Raw genomic sequence first — 25,337 nt, 5'->3', positions numbered from 1 at the left:
GAAAAAAAACAATACAAAAAACCTACTGTTAATACTTTTTTTTTACAGCATTTAACTTTAGTTGTCTAAGCAGAAAAAAACCCAAGTGCATTAAAGTGAAAAAAAGATGCCAATCCTTATTTTATCACAATTACTCTTCACGTGGCAAAAACAAATCATTGGAGAGCCCTCCCCATTATTTGAGAAGCACTGATATAACCTAACCGTGAAGTAGTGAGGGAAAACTAGTAACTTTTTAACTTTGCTTAAGACAGTGCTTCTCAAATAGTGGGGCGGGCCGCCCTGGGGGGGCTCGGATGATCCCAGGAAAAAGGCTTTGTTTTTGTCATGTGGAATATAATTGCAATAAAGTCATCATTTTCATCATTTTCTTTTAGTTTCAGGCACTTTGGTGCACTTGCTTCTTTTTTTTCCATTTTAGACTAAGCTATAACCAGTATAAACGCAATAAAAAAAATTAGCAGTTGTTGAAAGTTGATGTATATTGTGTTTTTCTGTTGTTAATGTTAAAAAGGATCCATGTGTAGGTATACTTAAACAATTTTCAGCAATAATAATCTTATTTACTGTATATTCAGTGCATCGACGGGGGGGGGGGGGGGGGGGGGGTGTTCCTCTTTTCTAGGGGGGGCCTGGCAAAATATTTTTTTCCTTCGGACCCTTTTTCATTTTATCCAAGCCCCATTTTTCTAACTAACATTCTTGGTTCCTCTACCAACATTTGAAAGAAGCGTATGTCAAAAGAAGTACCTCCTTGTACACGTCCCAAAGCACTCATTCATTTGACTATTTAGCATAACAGCGCATTGTTTTTATGACATGATTTGAGTGACTTGTGGAAAATGGAATCGGGCGCATGTGTGTGTGCAATATATACTGTATGTGTTGAGGAGTCTTATTACATGGCCTGCTGCACATGAGACAGAAAGAACATGTAGACAGTAAATCCCAGCCAAGTGGATAGATGAGAAGTTGTACATATGCAGTATATGAGAACGTCAGAATGTGATAGGTCTAGTCTTGTTTATCACGGCGACGATAAATTTCCTCCACTTTGCCGAAGATACTTTCAAAAAATACACAGGCCACTGGCGACAGATACAAACATAAGGTTTATCCTAAAAATTGACTATATGCGTTTTTCAGGGCAGATACCAAGACTGTCAGGAGTAACATAACCAATATTAAAAGCCAATATTCATTTCAAGAAATCAAGGAATATCTATTGCAGTAAAACAGAACATTTTGGAATTGCTAAGGATCTCTCAATCAACAGAGGAAAAGGTCATCGCTGTAGCAAAATTCTATTGATATCGAAGCCGTTGAAGCAGGAAGTGGACAACAGCAGCTCTTAATGTGATTGGCTGTTGGAGCCGAGGAGGACTCATAGGATGCACAATAAGAGAAGGCTGCCGCTGCACACTGCAGGTGCTGGTTGAGGCAAATGTAGGCAACTGACCGTTTTTTTGCAGATTTGGACATTTTTAAATAACCGTGACTTTTAAAATCACAGTGAATCGGCAACTCATTGATCCATCCTCACATTTTATTACCATATGTTAGCATGGAACGCCTGCAATCGTTCAAGACAAACCAATGCAAATACAGTACAGTAAGTATTCTCTCGTAAGAAATTATATTTGCATTGTCCAGAATTTTCTTATGTGGGAAACGACGGTACATATCCTGAACATGTGTAACAACATAAGCAAAAAAATGTAAAAATACATTGTTCGAAACCTGCTTATTAAACAAAAGCTGCAGTATTCAGAACAATTACTGGAAAATGCAAAACCACGGTCCAAATACTGTACTGTTTAAAAATAACAGCTAACCAATCAGATGCCCGCATGAGCGGGACAATGAGATTTCACAGTGACAGAGTTAATATGGCAGATATCGTCTCCGTATAATCGGTACGACTAATAATCGGTCCATCCCTGGTTTATCCTCTTGATTTTGTCGCAGGCTACCAAATTGCCTATCGACTGGAGCAGAAAGACAGCCAGCAGTGGACCACAGTGGAGGTGGGTTCCAACGGGCGCCAGTTCACCGTCACCGGGCTCATACCAGAGCAGAGCTACGTGTTCCGACTGGTGGCTCGCACGGCCGTGGGATGGGGCCAGGAACACGTTGCCCTGGTGGTCACCACGGAGCGAAGAGGTAAACTTGACCACAACTTGCAACATATATATATATATATATATATATATATATATATATATATATATATATATATATATATATATATATATATATATATATATATATATAAAACTATAAGAATAAAAATGTCGGAGTGAAATAATGCATTTACCTGCAAAATGCTATAACTCGCTGATGTGTGTTTACGACGCAACATCTCATCTCATGTTAAATTCATTGCAAAGAAATGCGCTTGTCCGCAATGGAACCGGTGCGCAATTAAAATGATGCATGGGAAAATAAAACAATACTCACAGAGGCGCGCACAGCGTGTGACACGAAAACGAGGCAGCGGGTCATCAGCATGGAAAGCGCCCGATCCGCCGGAAGCGACAGCCTCTTTAAAATCCGCTCCAGTTCATATCATTCAAATCAAATCAGCCACTACACGCATCAGGTGCGTGCGTCAGCCACTCGGCTATGTTATTAGCTTAAATTGGCCATACTGGGAATGACATCATCTTTTCAAGATCCGCACTATCTGACTCCTGATTTTTTTTTTTCTTTTAACCCAGACGCTTAACCTATTGGGCGCTTAACCTATCATAGGAACGTTTGTGTTTTTTTTAAAGGGGAAGTTGACCCCTCCCCTTTTTTTTCTGTTTTAACAAAAATATTTTGGATGCAGCCCCACAAACCTAAACTCAGTGTTATGATAGTTGTGTTTGTGGAATAAGAATGAAGCAGCAAAATCCAGCTTTTTTATGCATGTAAGGTGACTATTTCTACTGGTGAATTAAGTAATGGGGTACAGTAATTACTGTATTTTCCGCACTATAAGGCGCACCTAAAAGACTTATTTTTTTCTTACAAGATGATGGTGCGCCTTATAATCTGGTGCGCCTTATATATGGATCGATATTGAGATTGGGATTCTTTTGTGTGTTTACAGTTGAACAAGGTTGCTCATATTGACATTGAGTTATTATGCTTTTGAGAGTTTAGAGGTATTATTTGAGTTATTATTGTTATTACTTTGAGTATTACTATATTGTGATTGAAAAAGTTCTAAAAGATGTCATTAATTGAGGGTGCGCCTTAAATTCCGGTGCGCCTTATATATGGAAAAAGTTTTAAAATATGTCATTAATTGAGGGTGCGTCTTATAATCCAGTGCGCCTTATAGTGCGAAAAATGCGGTACCTAAAGTAATTAAGTAGGAAGAAGGTTGTCAGGTAAATTAGGTTTTTAAGTGTTGCAGTAATTGAGCACTTTATTTAAGGAAGTATTAAGCACTGAAGTAATTAGAATATTAAAAACTTAAGCAATCAAGTTTGCTAATCAAGTCTTAAAGTAATCGATTACTTGATTATTGATTATGTGTTAAAGTAACTGATTAATATCACAATTAATTTAATACCAGCCATACCCTTTTTTTTGCGTTTTTTGCCTTTTTTTAGGGGCTAAAAATGCCATCACGGTTGCTCAGGGTTCAAGTAACAACCTAACTTGGAAAAAAAAGTAAAGTGGATTCCGGGAAGCCTCCTACATAAAATCAGGAGCAAAAAAATTGGGCAAAATCGGTTGGGACTCGGGACACAAGACTCAAAATCGAGATTTAAAAGCGACACCTTGTCAACGTCGGCTACGAAAAATGAATTCCTTCTTTTCTTGTCATTCAAGTTCTTTTGAGTAGACAAGATATTAGCGATTTGATAAACATCGGAGCGACATTGGGGTGCATTGTGTTCATCAATTCGCCATCTCGACTTCTTTCATGAAAAAAATGTCCCATGAATAGATGAATAACCTTCACCCACTATGTGACGGAAACAAAGAAAGGCGATAGTCATTAATAACTTTTCTGAATGCGGCTCTCATATATAACCTTCCTGCCTTAATTCTTTTAACACCGTAAGCTTAGTAATACAGTAATATTCAAGTCTATTATGTTGATTATCTTAACATGCAAGGGTCAAGTGATAATGTCACATCTCCAGCTCTTTCGGCCATTCTCCTGCACTTTAATTGGCTCAGATAGCATATACACACACATAAACAGCATCACTATCTGCTTTTCTCAGGACCACAATTCATAGCTTGGCTGTTCCACTTCACTGGCATGAAGGCCCACTTAGAAGAGCCTCATTGAGAATTCTTTCAAATGATGGCAAACGGGCCGAATTAATCCCCCCCAAAACGAAATTGGCTCTGTGATTGCCAGAGGTTTTGCGTGTGTCTGTGTGTCAAATAGTTGCGCCGTAAAATATTATTCCCTTTCCACGGGAGATGTTTGTCGTGGAGAGATTTAAAAAAAACAATTGGCAACAAACGTTTTAATTGCAAGGAGAATTCCTGAATTGGATGCCGACGGCGATCAGATCCTTTCTGTTGTTGCGCTTTATTGCTCATGTCATGGAGCACATCCAAGGCTTTGGTGTCCTCTACCTGGCTTGGTAAACACTTCGGTTAATGCTCATAAAAGGACAGCCCTTGTTCTCACAAATACGATCTTATCATCCTAAAGTTGTTGATTGGTTTAGGACTTAATTGATTTCATATGAGACATTTTATATCCTACAAAAAATAAAGAAGGAATTGAATGTCTGGACTCTTAACATATGAAAGAAACAAACAAAGAAAATGGAAAAAATATGTCTTCGGGATTGAGTGAGTTAAAATCATAATCATCCACCATAACTGGTTAAAATCAAGATTTGGAGGGAGAAATAGCATATCGCCCAGCCCTATTTTCTAAAAATACAGCAGACCAGCTTCTTAGTGACGTATGAGAGTGGTGCGACTAGTAGAATCATACGCATGCGCACTGACCAGCAAGTTTGAAAATGTAAATGTTGTTGATGCCTTAAAGCAGAAAAAATGAGGGGGCGAAAAAACGTAGTACAGTGGACCCCTGTGTTAGAGCATCCCTGGCTTACGTTTTTTTCATGTTGCGATGTGGAATACTGAGTTTTTTCGTCTAATATTTACAGTATTTTCCCGGTTTTCTGACAAAAACAACTGTCATGACCCAAGGGGGTTGGCTGTATTTGTGTTGTTTTGTCTCCATCTGCAGGCGTTTTTAGTTAATTGCGCTTATTTTCTGATGCCCGTCAAACTGCCTCCATGCAACTCGTCACTACAATGCTGGTCTGCTATTGGTCGGTGTCTCCTCACAAAAATGCTGGTCTGCTATTGGTCGGCCTCACTCGTTTCAAAATGGCGGAATGGTAAAGCTTTGGTCTATCGAGAGTGGTTACAAAACCGTATTTACAGTGCATTTTACTGCTTAATTCAAAGTTGAATGGGTTAGCCATGGGTCCCAAGATTGCTAGTGATGTTAAAGAGAAACGTAAGAAGATGATTTATATAGAAATGAAGCTGAAGTTAATCAAGAAATAGGAAGCTAGCCTAGGCTACTCTTACTCGGGAATATGGGAATAACAATTGCCACTCAAAGGTAAATAAATCCTTTCTATATTATTTATTTATGACGTTTTCTGATTGTATACATGTATATTATATATACGTAGCACTTACTATACTATTTTGGAACCAATTTTTAATATCTATGTACAATTTTGATGTTTTTATCTGGGATTCTAAACACATTAGCTATTTAACAGAGGTTTGGATTGCCCGCTATACGGCGAATTCGCCTTGCGAGCCCAACCGCGGAACAGATAAATCTCGTAACATGGGGGCCCACTGTATTCCACTTCGTAACGTGAAAAAACGTAAGCCAGTAACGCCGTAACCCGGGGGTCCACTGTAAGTGTCACAAAATTGCATTTCCTTGTCCAAATCTCAAGTTGGACCATCTCAGGACAACTCAACCTCAAGGGGTTGGGCTGTTGTCAAATCTTTTAAAGGGGACTGATGAGAAAAGGAGATAAGAGGGAAGGAGGAAAGCAATCCGATTTGTCTTAATTACTTGCGATAAGGATGAATGGAGACTAGCGAGCCTGCGCGTGTGACCACTCTTGCCTCTCTGCACGCGCGTGCAGATTAATTATACCTCGGAGTGAATCAATAACGCTTTTATTACCACATCTAGTCAATATCCCCATAGCCCTGAAATTAGACAGCCACGCTCCCTTAAGCTGTTCGTTTTTTGTTTTTTTTTTAATCTTCATGCAGCTACATGCACATCCATCTAAAGCGCTAGCTAACTCTGATGCTAACGTTCACATGCCGCCTTTCTAATTGAATAGTAGTGAGAGTAACGCTATTGCGGTTGCTCATTTTTGATGCACCAGCTGTTATGCCATGTTTCATTTCATCAGTTTGCACATGAACGTCGCAGTGATGCGCAAGTGATGAAATTGTATATGCGCGCCTCTTACTTCACCCAAGTATGAATCGTTGTAAATTTAGGAGGCCGCAACCAATCCGTTGGCAATTTATAAGCGGGATGAATGCCGTGTCATGCTATGTGAATGACTTATTTGATACAGTTCAAGATGGGTTTAAGGCTGTCTTACTTTCATAAGAAACTACGATATATAGTGTAAAAATGGCGCCAGATTGCACACACTTTATACATAATTATGATGATGCATTTAAAATGACAGAAACTTACCAACACATAATTTTTGCAATGTATCATATAAATTTAGGGATGTTCAATACCACTTTATCTTCAGACCGATACCAGTATGAGTAATCAATTCTTGTCTTCAGTGATACTAAGCGATGATACCACCAATAATTTTGATACACAAAATTTCAGCCCCTCAAGAAAAAAAATGATCATTCTGACCTTACAGTGCCTATTATTAATATAGCATGATACGGTCTGTATCAATGTTAACACTGGGACTGTAATAAACTTCAACTGCCTTCCACACATTGACAGCATCACTAGTGAATGTAATAAAAATAGACATTACTGTTTCCTGATTTATTTTCACTCACATGTATCAGTGAAAAATGAGCCCATAAAATTGGATGCAAATGCACGCTGTCATGCCTATACGATGAATCAAAAACATAAGACGAAAATGGATCATCAGAATTTCTCTCTCACCTTCTTCTTATCTTACCCTTTCCGCTTTCTTCTTCGTATATGCAGAGCGTCCCCAGCCTCCCAGGAAATTGTCGATTCCTCAGGATGGCGTGGAAGCGCGCCGGCTCCGCCTTCACTGGGTGATTGGCAGCTCTGGCTCCTCCCCTGTGCGGTACTTCACCGTGCAAATCAGAGAACTGCCGGATGGTGATTGGATCACAAATACGGCAGATATTCCGCACAACCTGACGGAATGGACCGTTGACAGGTATCCAAAAGTCCAATTGGAAACAACACAAAAGTCAGTATCTAGAAATGTCATTTATATACGGTACTTGCAAAATCTGCTTAAACGTGTGTCTTGGCGTGATATAATTTGCTATGCAGTTGTTTTGGTCATTTATTTGTCACTTTTGGGTGCTGTAGTTAGAGCAAACTGCTTGTGTTGGGGGGGGAAAAAAGTTGACCAAGTAGGATAAGTCAACTTTAAAAAGGTGGACTAAAAATAGTCAACATTCCCTCGCATTCACATTTTCGCCACTGTTTTCCATACTGACCTTTTTTGGAGACACACCCAGAATGACTGCAATAGATAATGTCAAAATTTGGGGATCTTTTCCAATTAAAAAAGAGTGACATATAAGTAACGTTGAATTTTTCCAAAGTGGAACTTTACTTCAACTATGTTGCAGCGCCTTCCCATATGCAAAGACCGTTTTGAAATGCGGCTCCATTTCTTGTTTTGGTGCATCACCTAGCGCATGGAGCTTCTCAAAAGAAAGTTATGAACGTCCCAAAAAGCACAAGGTTGTTTTTTTCCGGGAATATAACCTGTCGCTACAAACAATCGACAGTTTATTGGCTTGGTTTTAGGTGATCAAATTTTAACCTGTAGGGGGCAGAAAAACACAAAATCTGCCTAGTCCGCTGGTGAAGAAGAAGTAACAGAAGAAGAAGATTAACAGGAAGTTCTTGACCTCATTCTAACAATCACCTCCTCTCTTAGGTTTACTGTGGAATATTTTTCAAGCATTTTTTTTATTTTGATATGATGCAAACGTTTTTTAAACCCACTGTACATTTCAAGCAGCGAAAGCACAGGAGAGTCATAGCATTATTAAAGCGCTACAGTATATCCCAATATATTGCTTTGTGTTATGAGTCCATGCTCATTTTGTTAACTCTTAAGTGTGCTGTTTCTCCAAGTGAGTAATGTTATTGTTATGACTCTTTGCCTATTAATGCGGTCACCTTGCACAGGGGAGAAAATGCAGATGAGATATTGTGGTCATACGGCAGTTAAGAGAGTGCACGGTTATTTCAGTCCCCAACCCTTTCGCGCCATTTAAAAGCAGCAAGGTAATTCTCGGCCGCTCCGCAGCCTTGAAAGAAAACGATTCATTTTTTTTTCTTGAACCGTACAGCTTGGAGCAGCGTGTGGAAATGATTAAGAAATATGACCTGTGTGTTTGTGCAGGTTGAAACCCTTCACCTCATACAGGCTGCGAATGGTAGCCACCAATGACATCGGAAACAGCGTCCTCAGTAAGGAGACGGATGCGGTCACAACCTTACAAGACGGTGAGAAGCCGGACGATGACCACAATTCCCTTGACTTACCATAAGACACTATGGAGCTGAAATTTCACCCAGATGGTGACAACGTGTCAAAGTTCAACATAGGACAATCACTTCTACCTAGAGTTAATATTGCGAGAATGATGTGGAAGAAAATGTCCCAAAAATGGTCAAAATACCACAAAAAGGATTAAGGTGTCCATTTTGAATTTCCAGCAGCGGAAAGATTGAAATTATTGTCAAAATGTGTGAAAATTAGGAATAAATCACCAATGTTCACCTTTGCTAATGAGTATTTATCTGATGGGTTAGCTAGAAAAACATAATTTCTTAACCCCTGAGTGGCCTTTTATCCAATCTTTGATATTTACATCACAGGTATTTCACATCAAAGAAAAAAAATTAAAAGAAGACACGAGGGAGCTGAAATTTCACCCAGATGGTTACAACGTGTCAAAGTTCAACATAGGACAATCACTTCTCACACTACCTGGAGTTAATATTGCGAGAATGATGTGGAAAAAAAATGATCCAAAAATGGTCAAAATACCGCGAAAGGATTAAGGTCTCCATTTTGCAGCCAAAACATTAAAATTATCGTCAAAGTGTGTGAAAATTAGCAATAAATCATCAGTGTTCACCATTTCTAATGAGTATCCGATGGGTTAGCTAGCAAAACGTAATTTCTTAACCCCTGAGTGGTATTTTGTCCAATCCTTTGATTTTTACATCAAAGGTATCTCACATCAAAGAAAAAGCATTAAAAGAAAACACGAGGGAGCTGAAATTTCACCCAGATGGTGACAACATGTCCTATAAAATTTGATTGATTGATTGATTCTCACACTACCAGGAGTGTGCCATCCCTATTGCGATTATGATGAGGAATAAAATGACCCAAAAATGGTCAAAATACTGCGAAAGGATTAAGATCTCCGTTTTGAGTTCCCAGCATCCAAAAGATTAAAATTATCGTCAAAGTGTGTGAAAATTAAGAATAAATCATCAATGCTCACCTTTGCTAATGAGTATTTATCTCACGGGTTAGCTAGCAAAACGTAATTTTTTAAATGTTTTGTTTTTTTTATATAAATGCACATAGCAAGTAATGAGCGTTAAAAATATACCATAATTTTACCCTCCAGCATGAAATTAAATAAAGACCAACTTTCATAACAGCTGTATTGTTTGCAATGTTGTCATAATAGGATCCAGACCGGCGGAATAAATTCAATACCCAAACTAATTATCCTCACAAAATATAGTTAATCCTCAATTTTCTGGATCTTTTTCTGTAATTAGTCTATATTAACTTTTAATTTATTGCATTTGAAGCAAGTTATGTCATAAACATTAACGGTGACGTTCCTCTCTTGTGTTTACATGTGAGCAGAAAACCTCTCACCGCTTTGCATGTAATAATTTCATGTAAATAAATGTAAAGTTGTTGTTTTTTTTTTCCATTTTGTTTTTTTGGCCAAATGCATTTGAGGTTTAATATCCCTGATCAAATATCATTAAAATCAGGCCACACTAAATGGCAAATAATTTTGTGACACAAAATTGTTCAATCAAATTTCACATTGGAGTGATTCTAAAATACCGTATTTTCTGCTCTATAAGGCGCACCGGATTATAAGGCGCACCCTCAATTAATTACATATTTTAAAACTTTTTCCATATATAAGGCGCACCAGATTATAAGGCGCACCATCAATTAATGATATATTTAAAACTTTTTCAATCACAATGTAGTAATACTCAAAGTAATAACAATAATAACTCAAAACTCTCAATAGCATAATAACTCAATGTCAATATGACCAAACTTGTTCAACTTTAAACACACAAAAGAAACAGGTAAAGCTTACGTCATCAGTTCATTCCCCATCTACCAATCCCAATCTCAATATTGATCCATATATAAGGCGCACCTGATTATAAGGCGCACCATCAGCTTTTCAAAAAAATTAAGGCTTTTAAGTGCGCCTTATAGTGCGGAAAGTACGGTACTCACACAATTGTGGCATTAATAAAACAAGCAAACATTGGTAGTGATGCTTGAGGAGAAGCTCAATGGAATATTCAAAGTTGTTTTGAGGTTGTGGCCAAAACACAATTTTTGTGTTCTGTTCGGAGGTCAAACTTGCTCACCTTTTAAGCTTTTAAAAGATCATAATCTCAAAAGATGTGTTTACCTATTTTTGGAATGTACTTTACAGTGGTCTTACAACATCGCCTGAAAGTTTGAAGTTTTCGAAGCTTCTGCCCAGTACTTTTTGCAGTAATATCACAAGACAAAGAACATTTAAAAAAAAATAAAAATACCTCTGCCCCCCTTCCGCAATATTAGAAAGCATGAAGTTAAAAATAACAATTTGAGCACAAAACCGTGATGCTAAGATATGAAATCTGTCTATTTCTATTAATCCTGCCCTTATTCTTTTGTGTTCCAGCTCCTGATGAGCCTCCTGAGATCCTCACGGTCAAACCATCAACAACTACCTCCGTCCTGGTTCAGTGGAAGGTAAATGTTGCGGCACTATCATCTTTAATCGTTTTAATACTGTGATTTAAAAGAAAGAAAAATGAACATCAATTTTTATTTGTTATGAAAAGAGACCTTCCATAGAGCCAGCATGTGGAGTGCAGTATACAAGGTCTTCCTGACTGAACATCATGAAAAGCAAGCGGAAAATGCAGAGAAGGCCCAATAATCATGGTTGCCACAGACGATTATCTAATGTTCTGCGTTTATGTGCTTCTATGGAAGTAAAGTGGCACATTAGCATAATGCATTAGCATTGTAGCTAGCACTATGTTAGTTCGGTGGAATTATTTGGTCGTGTTGGAAATTTGGGGATTTAATAGGGTTTGGATGGGCCTATGTTTCTTGATGCAATATGAGTGAAGGACTTTTAAAGTAAAACGATTTGATTCAGTAGCATTACGATTTTTTTTTGTATGGTATGTAACAAAACTGAAAATGAAGCCTCATGAAGCACCTGTATTTTTTTTGTTTGACTCCTATAGATGAACCCTTTGGTTTAAGGGTAAATCTGATTGCAATAGAAATCCATTAAATTTCCACTTCATTTTGAAACTGAGAGTGCCATCTAGAGGAGCAAAAAAAAATCGCATGAGCCTTTATTTTCTCATCACTACCAAACAGTATAGTGACTGCTCGTTATCCATAATTAGGCCGACTGACACATTAAAAATTTTAAATTACATGTGATGCGTCGTACATGAGTGATTCTCAAGTTCCCCCGTACCAGCACCAAGCATTTTGGGCTTAAAAATAGATTTTTTTTAGACTATATTATTATTTTATTATTTTAATCATTATTTTTATATTATTATTGTTTTATGTTTTATTAATTGTTGTTATTTTCTTCTTATTTTTCTTCTTCTTATTATTATTATTATTATATTCATCATATTATTTATTTTTACATTTCCTATTCAACTAGGCACAACATGTAGCGTCATCTGTTTTAATTTTGTATCACTTATAACGACGCACATCTATATAAACCTTCAAATAAAGGCAGAGAATATTTTGCAAAATGCACAGTTTAGCACTAAAGTGTTTCATGTTCCAATTAATTTGTTCTTAATTTGAAAAAAGTACAGGCCCTGTCATGGCATTGCAAAGCATCACATCAGATTTTCTTATCTGCAAAAACCCTGTTAAAATCTCATGTTCCCCTTGAAATGCCTTCATGTAGCCCTAGGGGCACTTGTACCCCCATTTGAGAACTGCTGACTTCGAAGAGATGCCTTAGTTGAACATGCCCCTATAGTCAAACTGTTTTCAATCTTTTATTCAGTGCAAATAGAGCCCCGGTGCTACATGAAGACATTACGCGATCGCAACATTTTATGATAACTGTCCATTACCATAACTGACCATTATCTGCTCCCCTGACATGTTTCAGACATGCACACATTTGGAGTGCAGTCCAAATACATGTTAATAATTCACCGGGGTGATAAAAGCCCTGCAGAATGTGTGTTTGTGTTTAATACATTATTTATCAAAGCGGGACTAAAGTGAGGATTGAAGGGATGGACCAGGGGCAGAGGGACAGTCTTGGATGCTGAAACATGGTAGAGTCTCTTCTTCTCTTTAATGACAAAACAGGAGGCCGTGAAAACAAAATGGCCAACTATTTCATCATCTTTTACTACCCACTCAAGCTCTGCGCCCTTTAGAAGTTGTCTTTGTCAGCTTGACTTTTTTTTTTTTCTTGTCAGCACTCCCGGAAGATGAAGCTAGAGAATTCAGTCGTTAGGAAATAAATGACTGATTTCTTTTGCGTGCCTCCCCAGCGGCCGAGCGACGAAAGCATCAATGGGGTGCTGACGGGGTATCGGCTGTATTACAGAGAGCTGCCGTTCAACTCGTCTTTTTCTGCTGATGTGGTCCAAGGAAGCAAAAGCACCGCAGACGCCCACGTTACAAGTAAGGCGACTCACTTGGAAATAAAAAAAATATATATATCACCGTTCAATTTTATTGTGTGGCGCTGTTATTGTGCTGACTTGTAACCGTTAAACATGCAACGTATCTGGGGTGGAGAAAGTTGACCAAGTCGGGTAGTCGTCTTGAAATATAGATATATAGTCTCTCCTTGCTTCAAACTTAAAGGCTAAAAGATTTGCATCTTTTTTTTTGTAAATAAATGTGATTTGAATTGCAGAAGCCATTTTTCAATGTTCTCATTTATGGATCTTTCTTCTTTAAAGCCAAGAGCACCTTCAAGACAGTCAGCAGTTCCTCACTGACGGAGTTCGAGTTGACACGTAAGTCAAATTTTTTCGTTGTTATGGTGGTTGACTTGATCACACTCAGATTTATTGTTTTAGATGGCAAAACGGAAAATAATTCCAGTGGAATGAATAAGGTACTAAATTATTCATGAACGTTGCTAAATACCCAAAGTAATCCACCACCTAAGGTAATTAACTACTAATTACTTGCTTTAGGTAACTAAGCATTTAAGTCATTGATTATTTAATTAATAGATAAATTAATCAATGACTTTAATGCTTAAATTCATCAATTACTTTAGTACTTCGATACCTAAATTCTTTGGTTACTTTCTATTGTAACTAAATTCCTTGATCATTTTTGTACTGAAAGTAATCAGTTACTTGAGTAACGGAAGTGAATGACGTCAACCAATTACTTTAGTACTCAAAGTAATCGATTAGTTTAGTATCTAAAGTTGTTGATAACTTTAATACCTCAAGCAATTGATTACTTTAGTCTTTGATTCATTTAGGACAATTTTTAGAAGCTCCCTTAGCCAAACACTTAAAAAAAAAAAATTATAAACAAGTACTGTAATGGATTTGTCTTTTTCTTTAGTACCTAAATTGACTACTTTAGTACTTTAAACCTAATCAGTTTCTCTAGTATTTAAGGGCCGAAAATAATCAACTACTTTAGTGCCGGAAGTCATAAATGACTTCAACCGATTACTTTAGGACTTTAGTACTCAAAGCAATCGATTAGTACCTAAATTAATTGATTACTTTGATACCTCAAGTAATCGATTACTTTAGTCTTAGATTCATTTAGTCCAATTTTTAGACCCGCATTTATAATATGAACCTAAAATAATTGATTACTTTAGTACTCAATTCATTGAGTAGCAGCCATTTTTAGAACCCCTTTAGCCAAACAATTGGAAAAAAAAGTACCAATCTGTTTTTAGTGTATTAGAATTCTTTGTCCTTCACTCCCGTCGTTGAATTCTTGATGTTCTTTTTTCAGAACTGAAGAAGTTCAAGCGCTACCAAATAGTCATGACCAGCTACAACATCGTGGGCGAGAGTCCTCCCTCTGAACCCGTCGAGGTGTCCGTCGGAGAGGCAGGCAAGTGAAAAACCGCCGGCTTTTATTCAGGCAAATCCCGTCGGCCAACCTTCGCTGATTAAAGTCCTTCGTTAGCCTCCGTCGGCCTTTGTTGGCTTTCGCTTTTGCTGCAACATTTGGTCCGGATCCTCCGACTATTGCTTGTGTTGCATCATATCCGTAACATCCTCGCTGGAACGCTCTCCTTATAAACTCTATTTAAAATTTTTCATCAGCAGTAAACTTCTAAGAATCTTGATCCATCATGGAAACTGGAGCTTTGCTGGCTCTTATTGCTTAAGGTCCATTTGAAGTTTCAGTGTTGTTTTTTTTTTTTTTTAATCCAACCACGCATACAGTACGTAATGAAAATACGGCGATGTAGTGCACAAAGATGAATAGTGGAGAATGCTGTTGAATGGTTCCATGAGGCCTTCACGTTCCTATTTTAAAAATTTGATTTAAATGACATATTCTGAGTGTTACCAAACCTACCGACTCTTCAGACATCGCAGGTGTATTCACTCTATCCACCGCTAGGGCTACCGGAAGTGACATTATAATGGCTAGAAAGTAGTAGAGTTAATCTTAATGTTCAATTTTAATTAAGCGTGAACTCTTATTTTACAAATTATGGACGTTCCTTTTTTTTATGGGATCACAAAAGGATCAATGGAAAAAACACTAGGAAGCTGAAATTTCTAGCAGATGATTAAAACATGTAAAATTCTGACATTTCTATGTGATTGTCAATGAGCGTGCAAGATTTTGTGTAAATACCTAATCAATGTACACATTTTGGACCATATAAAACCCTTATAATTACATTTTTTGAAATGCATTTAATAGGATTTGTTAGATTGGTTTTCCTGCAATTTTTGGAACGTTCCATTGAGCGGCAGTCAAACTATGTCAGCAAACAGAAAATTATTTGTTGACTTGTTTCAACTCAAGACAGTAGGTGGCGGTAGAGACCGATTCATGGCTATGTCTTAAACTGTCATCATCTCATCACAGACTACAAGGACAGATCATACCATTTTTCCATTATTTTTGTGGGTGTTAATAAATGTAACCTTCATATGTATGGATAGAACTGATGCCACTGAAAAATTTGAGTGGTTGAAAGACAAAAATATTCATAAATAACTTTAATTACACCTTTAAAAGCACTTTTAAAAATTGGGAAAAAAAATGCAATGTGTATAGTTTGCAAAGGGTGTGCTCAAGGGTTAACATTATAGTTTCTTAGTTACTCCACAATTCCCTCCCCTAGAGAATATTCGTCATCTTATACCGTAATTTCAAATGTTGATTACTTGTACATACTGTTTTATGTGCAGTTTTGTCACTTTGGTCCTTACTTGTTAGAGCAGCTGCTGTTGTTTTGATTATTGTGTTCTGTGCCAGCAGTGTTATGAATACAAGACTGAATGATTGATCGTCTACCTTTGTTATTGGCAGCTCGCAATAAATAAATAAAAGTCCAGAATGTTCTTTCAGATGAAATGGCGGAGCCCTGGGTTGTTTGGCAAAGGAGCCGGCTGCAGCTGAGCCTTAAATGTTACATAGCGTGCACTTGTGAGCCACTGTTGGAATGACAAATAAGACAAGTATAGGCCAGGCTTGTGTGAGGCGGGCGGGAAAAAAATAAAAGCTCGTCCTCAAGCCTCCACCAGTATTTACCTTTCGCCACACAAGCAACTTCAGCCAAGATTTCCAATGGCGCATTCATATTCAGGAGCGGCGGTGCACTTTTTGTCAGCGTGAGAAGGCCACACGTATCACGGGGTGAGAAATGAGCGGGGGATAAGCAACGTACAGCGGGGTGGCAGAAATGGCCGGAGGGCGATGATGAAATGTGGTGATATGGCCTTTTTGTGTGCGCCCCAGGTGCAAAGCTGCAAAGCGATTGTGCGTGTGTGGTCAAAAAGTCTCCAGCCCTAGGCCCACTCTAATTGGAAGGACTCACCTTGGATGTACAACTGAAAAAAATGCAAAAAATTGTCAGTTTACCTGTCAAACGGTCAATGTTGTCGCTTCAATAGAAAATAGAGGCATGATTTGAAATGGACTGGTCAACTATCAATCATAGGGCAATTTTGAAGAGCTGTGTCAGCTGTGTTGCTGGATAAGTCAGCTGTGTTTCAGATTTCCCACATTGTGAGCTGTCAGTGAACGTAGCGAATTATGTAGTATGTAATTATGTAGCGAATTTAGTATGAATTTGTGTGTATGCTAAAAGACCACAATAAACAAATCAAATGAAATATCTTTCCATATTCTGTAACCAGTGCAGACAGCTTCATACTTTGCCACTCGTAATTGAAGCAGCTGGCGACATCATAACCTCTCCGTTTTAGTAATATTCCTGTGTTTGAACGAGGTGAACTCGGACGTTGGTTCAGTCTACTCGCTTCTCATAATGAAAATTATGTTGTTTTAACCTCAGCTAATACGAGCTGCTGTTAGCTGCAACAGGCACTGGCTAATTACAGCTGGGGGGGGCGCAAAAAGTTTTCTATTTTGTTGGGGGGGCCTGGCAAAATATAATTGAGAAACACTGCTTTAAGTCATTAAGGACAAAAGTTGTCAATTACTTAAGATACGAAAGTAAAATAATTGATTACTTTATGTACTAAATTATTAAGGTGATTTCTTCAGAAATAAATTATCCAGGAAAATAATTGAACATTTCTGTGCGTAATTGATTTAGCCACAGTGATTTTTAAACCCTACTTGGATTAAATTCCTGAAGTCTTGAAAAAAAAAAGTGAAAATACACCTTTGGGATTGAATGAGTTCATTGCCTTTAGGTTTATGAGGCAAAACTGACAAACCCCGGTGTAACATCCACCTTGTTTGGATTTCAGCTCCTTCGGTGGCTCCCCAGTCCATCCGCGTGTCAGCCGTGTCTCCTTCCAGCCTGGAAGTGAGCTGGGACACGCCCCCTCCGGAGACCCAGAATGGACTCATCCAAGGATACAAGGTGAGGGGCACGAAAGCAAACGTGTTTGAGCGAGCGAGTGAGTGAGTAGATTGAACGTGGGAGTACGTCATTGCTTCTGGAGGCTGTCGCTGTGCTGCACCTTCAAGTGTCCTGCAGAGGGGCAGGGAATTAAGTTAGAGGAATGGACTTAAATGGTTTCGCTATCACCACTTGGCCCGACAAGTCCCCCCGCCCCACCCCCCTTCTGCTCTCAGTACTTCAAACACAAGGTTATCTGTCCCGCTTTGGACACATTGATTTCTGCGGCAGAGCGCGGGGTGGAATGGAGAAGAAAGACGGCAATGTAATATTTGCCGAGCGGAGGAACGAGCCGAGAGCGCGTCCCCTGTAGAATCCCGATTAAGGGGGAGTGCATCAAAGTGTCAGAGACGGACGGACACGCCGGTGAGGTTAAGCAGATTAACTGCGGCCAAATAGGAGCGAAGGATGAATGTTTCATGAATTGATAACTTCTGACTTGCGCTAATAGTCGCTCAGACTCCAGCTTGCGCACAAGGAATATTTTGTTTTGTTTTGTTTTGTTTTAATAAGAGCAGAAGTGTCTATCTATTTCAGCCAAGCGAGCCACAATGCCCAGGTTGGGCTTGGTAGAGACATTGATTGAAACGTCAACAGGTAATAACAGCTCTGAGAAAAAAAGCAAAATGGATGTTTATCAACAAAGAAGCCAACACACACATACAGAAATATACACATATACGTGTATATATGCATATATACATATATAGCTGTGTGTACCGTATTTTCTGCACTATAAGGCGCACCGGATTATAAGGTGCACCCTCAATTAATGACATATTTTAAAAAGTTTTTCAATCACAATATAGTAATACTCAAAGCAATAACAATAGTAACTCAAATAATAACTCTAAACTCTCAATAGCATCATAAATGTCAACTGTAAACACACAAAAGAAACAGGTAAAGCCTACTTAATCAGTTCATTCCCCATCTACGAATCGCAATATCAATATTAATCCATATATAAGGCGCACCTGATTATAAGGCGCACCATCAGCTTTTAAAGAAAATTAAGGCTTTTAAGGATTTGTGTACCGTATATGTCTAATCACTCACTGATTTTCTATTTAGATTAAATCCATTCTGATTTTTAATTCAGATGCAGTCCCTCATAGTTGAAGATACAAATTACAGACAAATTACGAATCAAAATATTTGTTCTCCTCACTTTATATACTAACCTAGTTTAGAGTAGAGTGGCCGCATACAGTATACCTTACCAAACACCAGTCTTGCTCATGTTTTCATTTCTGGTGACAGACATTTCAAAAGAAAGTAAGGTCACGTAATAATTACCGTAATAATTACCGGTAATTAAATGCATTTTTTTGCATGACTAAACTTCCCATCTTCACGTATTATGAAAAGGAGGACCGAGTTCATATATCTTGATAGTAACCAGGTTAACTTATTTTTACACTTGTGCGAAAAGAACGTGCATTGATGTTTTGGATTGTTTGTACCGCTAAAATATTGTAGATCTGCAGTTTGATTTTGCAGAGACGATCTATTTAGTTTCCATTATTACCTACGGGGAAATTTTTTGTAAGATGAGCCAGCATCCTTTCAGAGGTTTGACTTGATTTCCTATGAGCACACTAAATTATTATGTGTAAAGTGTTTCGATTATGTACACTGCACTGTTTGCATTCAAACATTTGTGGTTGAAATTTTCCATTAAGGCTGCAAATTGTCGTTGTGTTAGAAAAGACTTGAACTTGTGACTTCTTTCTCACGAGCCTTTCACCGTGCTTCCTGAGTCTCACTCTGCTAGGAAACTGCTGGTATGGTGCTGCCCTCAAGTGCTTCTCCTGGGGGGGCTACCTCTCAGTTTAAAAAGTACTTTGTATTGAACATTTTACTCCAAATTTCCTGTTGTTTGCAACAGTCTTCAAAATGCGCATAACGTTACAGCGGCTTTAAATAATATTATTTTTTAATGAACATCATCCGTCTTTATTTTTGTGCAGGTAACTGTCCTCTAAGTTTGGTTCAGGAGTTAGCGCAATCTGAATTTGAATTTGCATCTGAATTTGTAGCGCTGCTACAAAAAGTAAATAGACGAGTCTAATAATAATAGAGTTTGTCGTACCTTGAATTAAAAAAAAAAAAAAATGCTTGCTCTGATACGCTATGGTGGTAAAGCTAACTAAAAATGCTATGATGCAAAACTTACTTGTACTTATACAATGGAAATGTATTAATTACTTTATTAATATTTTAGCTGTCGTAAGTATTGTTGTATTTGATGCCAAGAAATGTGTACTACGAAAAAAAAAATTATATGTTTGTGTATATGTGTATATTTATATATATGTGTGTATATATATATATATATATATATATATATATATATATATATATATATATATATATATATATATATATATATATATATACATATGTATGTGTGTGTATATATATTTTTTTTCACTCATGCAATTATATATATATATATATATATATATATATATATATATATATATATATATATATATATACATATGTATGTGTGTGTATATATATTTTATATATATATATATATATATATATATATATATATATATATATGTATGTGTGTGTATATATATTTTTTTTTCACTCATGCAATTATATATATATATATATATATATATATATATATATATATATATATATATATGTATATGTTTGTGTATATGTGTATATTTATATATATGTGTGTGTATATATATATATATATATATATATATATATATATATATATATATATATATACATATGTATGTGTGTGTATATATATTTTTTTCACTCATGCAATTTTATATACATATATATATATATATATATATATATATATATATATATATATATATATATATATATATATATATATATATATATACACTGTATATATAAAATTGCACGAGTGAAAAAAAATCATGTTTTAGTTGTAAAAAAAATGACATGTAGTTGTGGGGAAAATATATGTAGTTAAAGCAAAAATAACTTCTGCTTGTGCGGAAAACTAGCATTTTGTTTTTGTGTAGAATTGATGATTTCTAGCTGAAGAAGTCACCACTTGAATTTGCTAGTGCTCTTTTCTGTACACACACGTGACCTTTGCACCATTTATCTCAATGACACAGATTTGGACCTGTAGATGTGTCAATATTTATACTTGTAAGCTTAAGATGATGCTCGAACCACATTTAAGTGGGCTTCAAGCCCCGACATTCTTGACTGTAGAATAAGAAATTACTTGATACTTGATATATTTGACAAATTATTCGACAAAGTTACCTCTTTAACTTTGAGAGCCCTAGATTTTATATTTTACATTTGAGAAGCATTTCTCTTTTTCTGTATTCTAAAAAAAAAAAAAAAAACGCAACAAAAAACTTTTATTGCATCTTTTTTTCTGAATTAGTACAGCTAAAGCTAAAAATAGAGCCACTAAGTGAAGTGTACTGTCACATTTGCTTTGACTGTTCTCTCACTCTAAAAGCTCTGGCGAATACAAGATTTTTTTTTTCACTCCTTTTAATTCATTTATAATTCACGAGGCTCAGCCAGCACTGTTGTTGCAATTAGTGTGAATCAGATAGAATGACGACTTTTCAAGCACTTTCCATGTCGAGCCTTTATATGCGGCCGCTTAGCACCTTCATTTATTTCCTTTACACGCGGCGGGATCCATCAGCGTGTGTTGGGCTTTTGCTTAAGCGGATCAAAGGAATGAAGTTGCACTTGTAGCGTTACGGGTGAAAGGACGCCTCTTTGAATGAGTTTGGTGCATTCCAAAGGTCACTTAGCGGAAGTGCGTTGCTCTTTTACAGTGTACAGTATTCCCTTTGATTCACCGCATTCTGCCCAGCTTTATTACAGATCGTTTAACTCATTTAGTTTAAAGGAGCTTCAAAATTGCAAACTCCGTCTTTAATGCGCTCGTGGTTCACAACAAGAAGCTAAAAATCGATCAAGCGACGACTCCGGCTTTGAAAACTTGCACCGTATATTCCGCACTATAAGGCGCACCTAAAAGCCTTAATTTTTTTTAAAAGCTGATGGTGCGCCTTATAATCAGGTGCGCCTTATATATGGATCAATATTGAGATTGGGATTCGTAGATGGGAAATGAACTGATAAAGTAAGATTTACCTGTTTCTTTTGTGTGTTTACAGTTGAACAAGGTTGCTCATATTGACGTTGAGTTATTATGCTATTGAGAGTTTAGAGTTATTATTTGAGTTATTATTGTTATTACTTTGAGTATTACTATATTGCGTTTAAAAAAGTTTTGAAATATGTCATTAATTGAGGGTGCGCCTTATAATCCGGTGCGCCTTATATGTGGAAGAACTTTTAAAATGTCATGAATTGAGGGTGCGCCTTATAATCCGGTGCGCCTTATAGTGCGGAAAATACGGTAATATAGGGTCGCTCTTAAGTCAAGGTATGACTGCACTGTGGATCTAATGAAACAGTGATGCTTTCATCAGTCAAGAGGGCCGAAAGGGCCGTGGAAGTTCCTCCAAAACATCTGGTCGCACCTTTACATTTGTTTTAGTCTGGAAAAATAAATGACATTTTGACATTAACATGCCATTGGTAACAATGTCTCAAAATGGATTTAAGATGTATAGGCTTCTATCAGAAGAGAGATTGATTCATTTGAGACCGAAATAGCCTTTGCGTTTTTATTATTGGTAAAAGTTAATAAAGTTCGGCAGCGCAGTGATTTAGCTGTTAGAAAATCTGCCTCTAAGCTCTGAAATTTAGTTTGAACCTCGGTGTTGACACTCCTGTGTGTAATTTGCTTTTTTTGCACAGCCTGGACCCACAAATATCGAAAAAAAAATACATAAAGTAAAGTAATAGCCCTTCTGCAAATAGCAAAACAACATTGGATGCGTATGACAAAAGCTATATAAACATCAAAACGTGTACCCAAGAAATAAAAATTTGTCTAATGAAAGTTAGCCACCTTAACGCTAACATGCCGTATAAAGCGACACGCTTCAGACAGGTTAAAGTCAAAATTAACAGACTCTATCTCTAAACCTTCAAAACTTGCTAATACATAGAGCAGTGCAATAGCTATAAAAATAATTATAATATTAAATAAAGCTCTGATTGCTTTCAAATCACTTGAGAGGTGAAATTTTGGTTTTGCGGTTGAAGAAAAGGAAGGTAAAAGACATGATGTCCCTTTTGTTTACATTTGAACGCTCGATCATGTTTACAATTGCACGCTGTCTTGTTAATTCCCATCGCGGGTATTCACGTTATTCTGAGTGTTTGAGTATTTGAGTGTTTCGTCCTTCCAGCAACCCCGTCCTCCTCTTGCTAATTTAGTATTATTGTCATCGTTTTACATGATCAGAATTAACGCGCGGGCGTCGGGGAGCAGAGAACGTGAAGGAAAACTCCACTCTATCGTCAAGAGGGGCAGCGATGACGGGGGCGGAGAAGTGGGCCGTGGACGACTGGGTCAGAGTTGTTTACAGCTCCTTTTATGTGGCAGGTGCACTACTGGCAGAAGAATAAACAGAACCAGACGGAGAAGATGACGATGGTTTTTGTCCCGGACACCCGCATTCACTTGAGCAACCTGAGCAGCTACACGGCTTACCTGGTTACACTCACCGCCTTCAACACGGCCGGGGACGGACCCCCCAGCGACCCTCGGGGCGCACAGACCCTGCAGTCGGGTACGATCCTCCGATTAAAATAAAAAGTTTAGCTTTATGATAGTCCAATTCTAATCACGAATGATTTTTTCAACTGTTTTTGCTTTTCTGTGGACACTCTTTGTAATTATTCAATAATATTTTAGCCCCCAGCCAGCCCAGCTACCTCTCTTTCTCCGAGGTGACGGGAGGGAGTGTCAATGTTTCCTGGGGGGCTCCTTCAACTCCCAATGGCCTCCTGGAGGGCTACCAGGTCATCTACCATCCGACCGCTCCAGTGCAAGGTACGCGCATACGTGCTGCGAAATCTCACTTTCAAATCTTTTCAAAATCAATTCATCAATTATTCCAATGAATTGTCAAGTAGTCACCCTGCCATTTGTTATCCGTCTACTATTGAATCTCAGTTGAGTTTTTTAAATTCTATTACTTGTATGATCATTATTATTATTATTATTATTATTATTATTTATTTTTATTATTGTGTTTTAATAACTGACTAAGGTTCTATACTATTGAATTTTTAAACACCAACATGCTATGCTCACCATTTAACAGTCATGATTAGCATTAGCGTGGTAGCTATTACCGTTTAAGGTCACCAAACACGAGCTACTATTTACAGTCGTTCACACATTCGCAATGTCATATGTACGTTTCACGTCACGGTGTTGTGAAAATCACTTAGAGATGATTCTTCGACAATTTTTCATAAACTTGATAGAGGAGCAACCTGTTAGTTACTATGAGGTCAACAACTTCCTGTTCTTCTTCTTGATGAGCAGAAAGGGCACATTTCAGTTTTGACTGCCACCTACTGGTTCAAATCTAAAACTGAACCACTCAGTAAATTGTAGTGACAAAGTTACCATCTTGGATCACACAGCCCCTGTTTTTGCAAAGTTCTTTCCTACATTTTGGGAAGCTCCATGTGCCAAGTTAGTTTTTAATGAATGCAAATGCTGAATAACACACAGGGCTCTTTTGTAAACAGGCATCAGCAAAGTGGTGACTGTTGATGTGAAAGGCAGCTGGCAGCGATGGCTGAAAGTTCGAGATCTGGTGAAAGGAGCCACGTACACGTTCGCTGTCCGAGCCCTCACTGTCAGCTACGGAGCCCCAATTAGTGCAAACCTCACTGCAGAGCCGGTCCAAGGTAAGTTAGTTGGCAGCATTCTGTCAAATTTCACGTGTGTTTGTGTTTAATGTGATGCTCATCAAATAATGTCATTTAAATGTCATAAAAAAGGGATCGTAATAAGGACATTTTTAAAAGAATAATAATGGAAGCCCATACCAGTGTGCCTACACTAATATCGGCTCTCTTGTAGCAATTTTATGACCAATAATAATTGTGAAAAAAAAATAAAAAGTGTTCATCTCTTACTACATTGAAAAAGATGTTTAAAAACTACAATTCTACAAAGATACTGACAACTGCAAACCCTGAAAAACGTATATATAGATATAGATATGGATGGATGGATGGATGGATGGATGGATGGATGGATGGATGGATAGATTTGATTAGCACAGAAAATTTTAAATGTTCTTAAGGCAAATTTCCTGCAGTGGTATTTAAAAACTTATACTTGGATAATGCCTCCAGCAAAGCAATGTAATCCAATGTGTGTGTCTGTGTGTGTGTGTGTGTGTCCTTATTCGACCACGCAGGCGCCCCCGGGTCGCCCACGGAGATCTCCATCACCAAGGCGTCCTCGGCCCTCACCATCCACTGGGCAGAGGGCGACAGCGGGGCGGCCCCCGTCAGCGGTTACGTGATCGAGTCCCGTCCCTCAGGTGATGGAGCGCTCCGTCTTTTAACAACCCCGGAGTCATCGACACCCGCCGCGCTAATGGGCTCAGCCGCAAACTCGTAACGAGCTGATCTATCAGAGGCGTGATCATCAGTGGCAAATGATTTAATGGCGGTGGTAAATTGTCCACTGTTATGGGGATCCCGACTGGAATTGTAAACCGAATCAACATCATTACATTTACGGCGCCGGTGCTGCAGAGGCCAATCAAGTACAAATT

At 37.8% G+C, this 25,337-nt stretch overlaps 1 protein-coding gene across 1 annotated transcript in view; it reads left to right on the top strand.

Moving 5' to 3' along the window:
* sdk1b (sidekick cell adhesion molecule 1b) overlaps nt 1-25,337 on the top strand; it is a 276,164-nt gene that overhangs the window by 243,484 nt on the left and 7,343 nt on the right. The window contains exons 29-40 of the mRNA XM_088419820.1: nt 1,969-2,163; nt 7,220-7,421; nt 8,631-8,734; nt 11,188-11,258; nt 13,067-13,199; nt 13,484-13,540; nt 14,517-14,618; nt 17,471-17,586; nt 23,135-23,321; nt 23,447-23,584; nt 24,295-24,456; nt 24,975-25,100. Coding sequence (XP_088275946.1) covers nt 1,969-2,163; nt 7,220-7,421; nt 8,631-8,734; nt 11,188-11,258; nt 13,067-13,199; nt 13,484-13,540; nt 14,517-14,618; nt 17,471-17,586; nt 23,135-23,321; nt 23,447-23,584; nt 24,295-24,456; nt 24,975-25,100 — 1,593 coding nt within the window. The remainder of the gene's footprint in view (nt 1-1,968; nt 2,164-7,219; nt 7,422-8,630; nt 8,735-11,187; nt 11,259-13,066; nt 13,200-13,483; nt 13,541-14,516; nt 14,619-17,470; nt 17,587-23,134; nt 23,322-23,446; nt 23,585-24,294; nt 24,457-24,974; nt 25,101-25,337) is intronic.

Source organism: Hippichthys cyanospilos, chromosome 7 (assembly GCF_059441005.1).
Source record: "Hippichthys cyanospilos isolate Australia breed blue-spotted pipefish chromosome 7, RoL_Hcya_1.0, whole genome shotgun sequence".
NCBI lineage: Eukaryota > Metazoa > Chordata > Actinopteri > Syngnathiformes > Syngnathidae > Hippichthys > Hippichthys cyanospilos.
The sequence above is the reverse complement of the archived record's forward strand: the minus strand, read 5'-3'. Positions and strand labels throughout refer to the sequence as shown.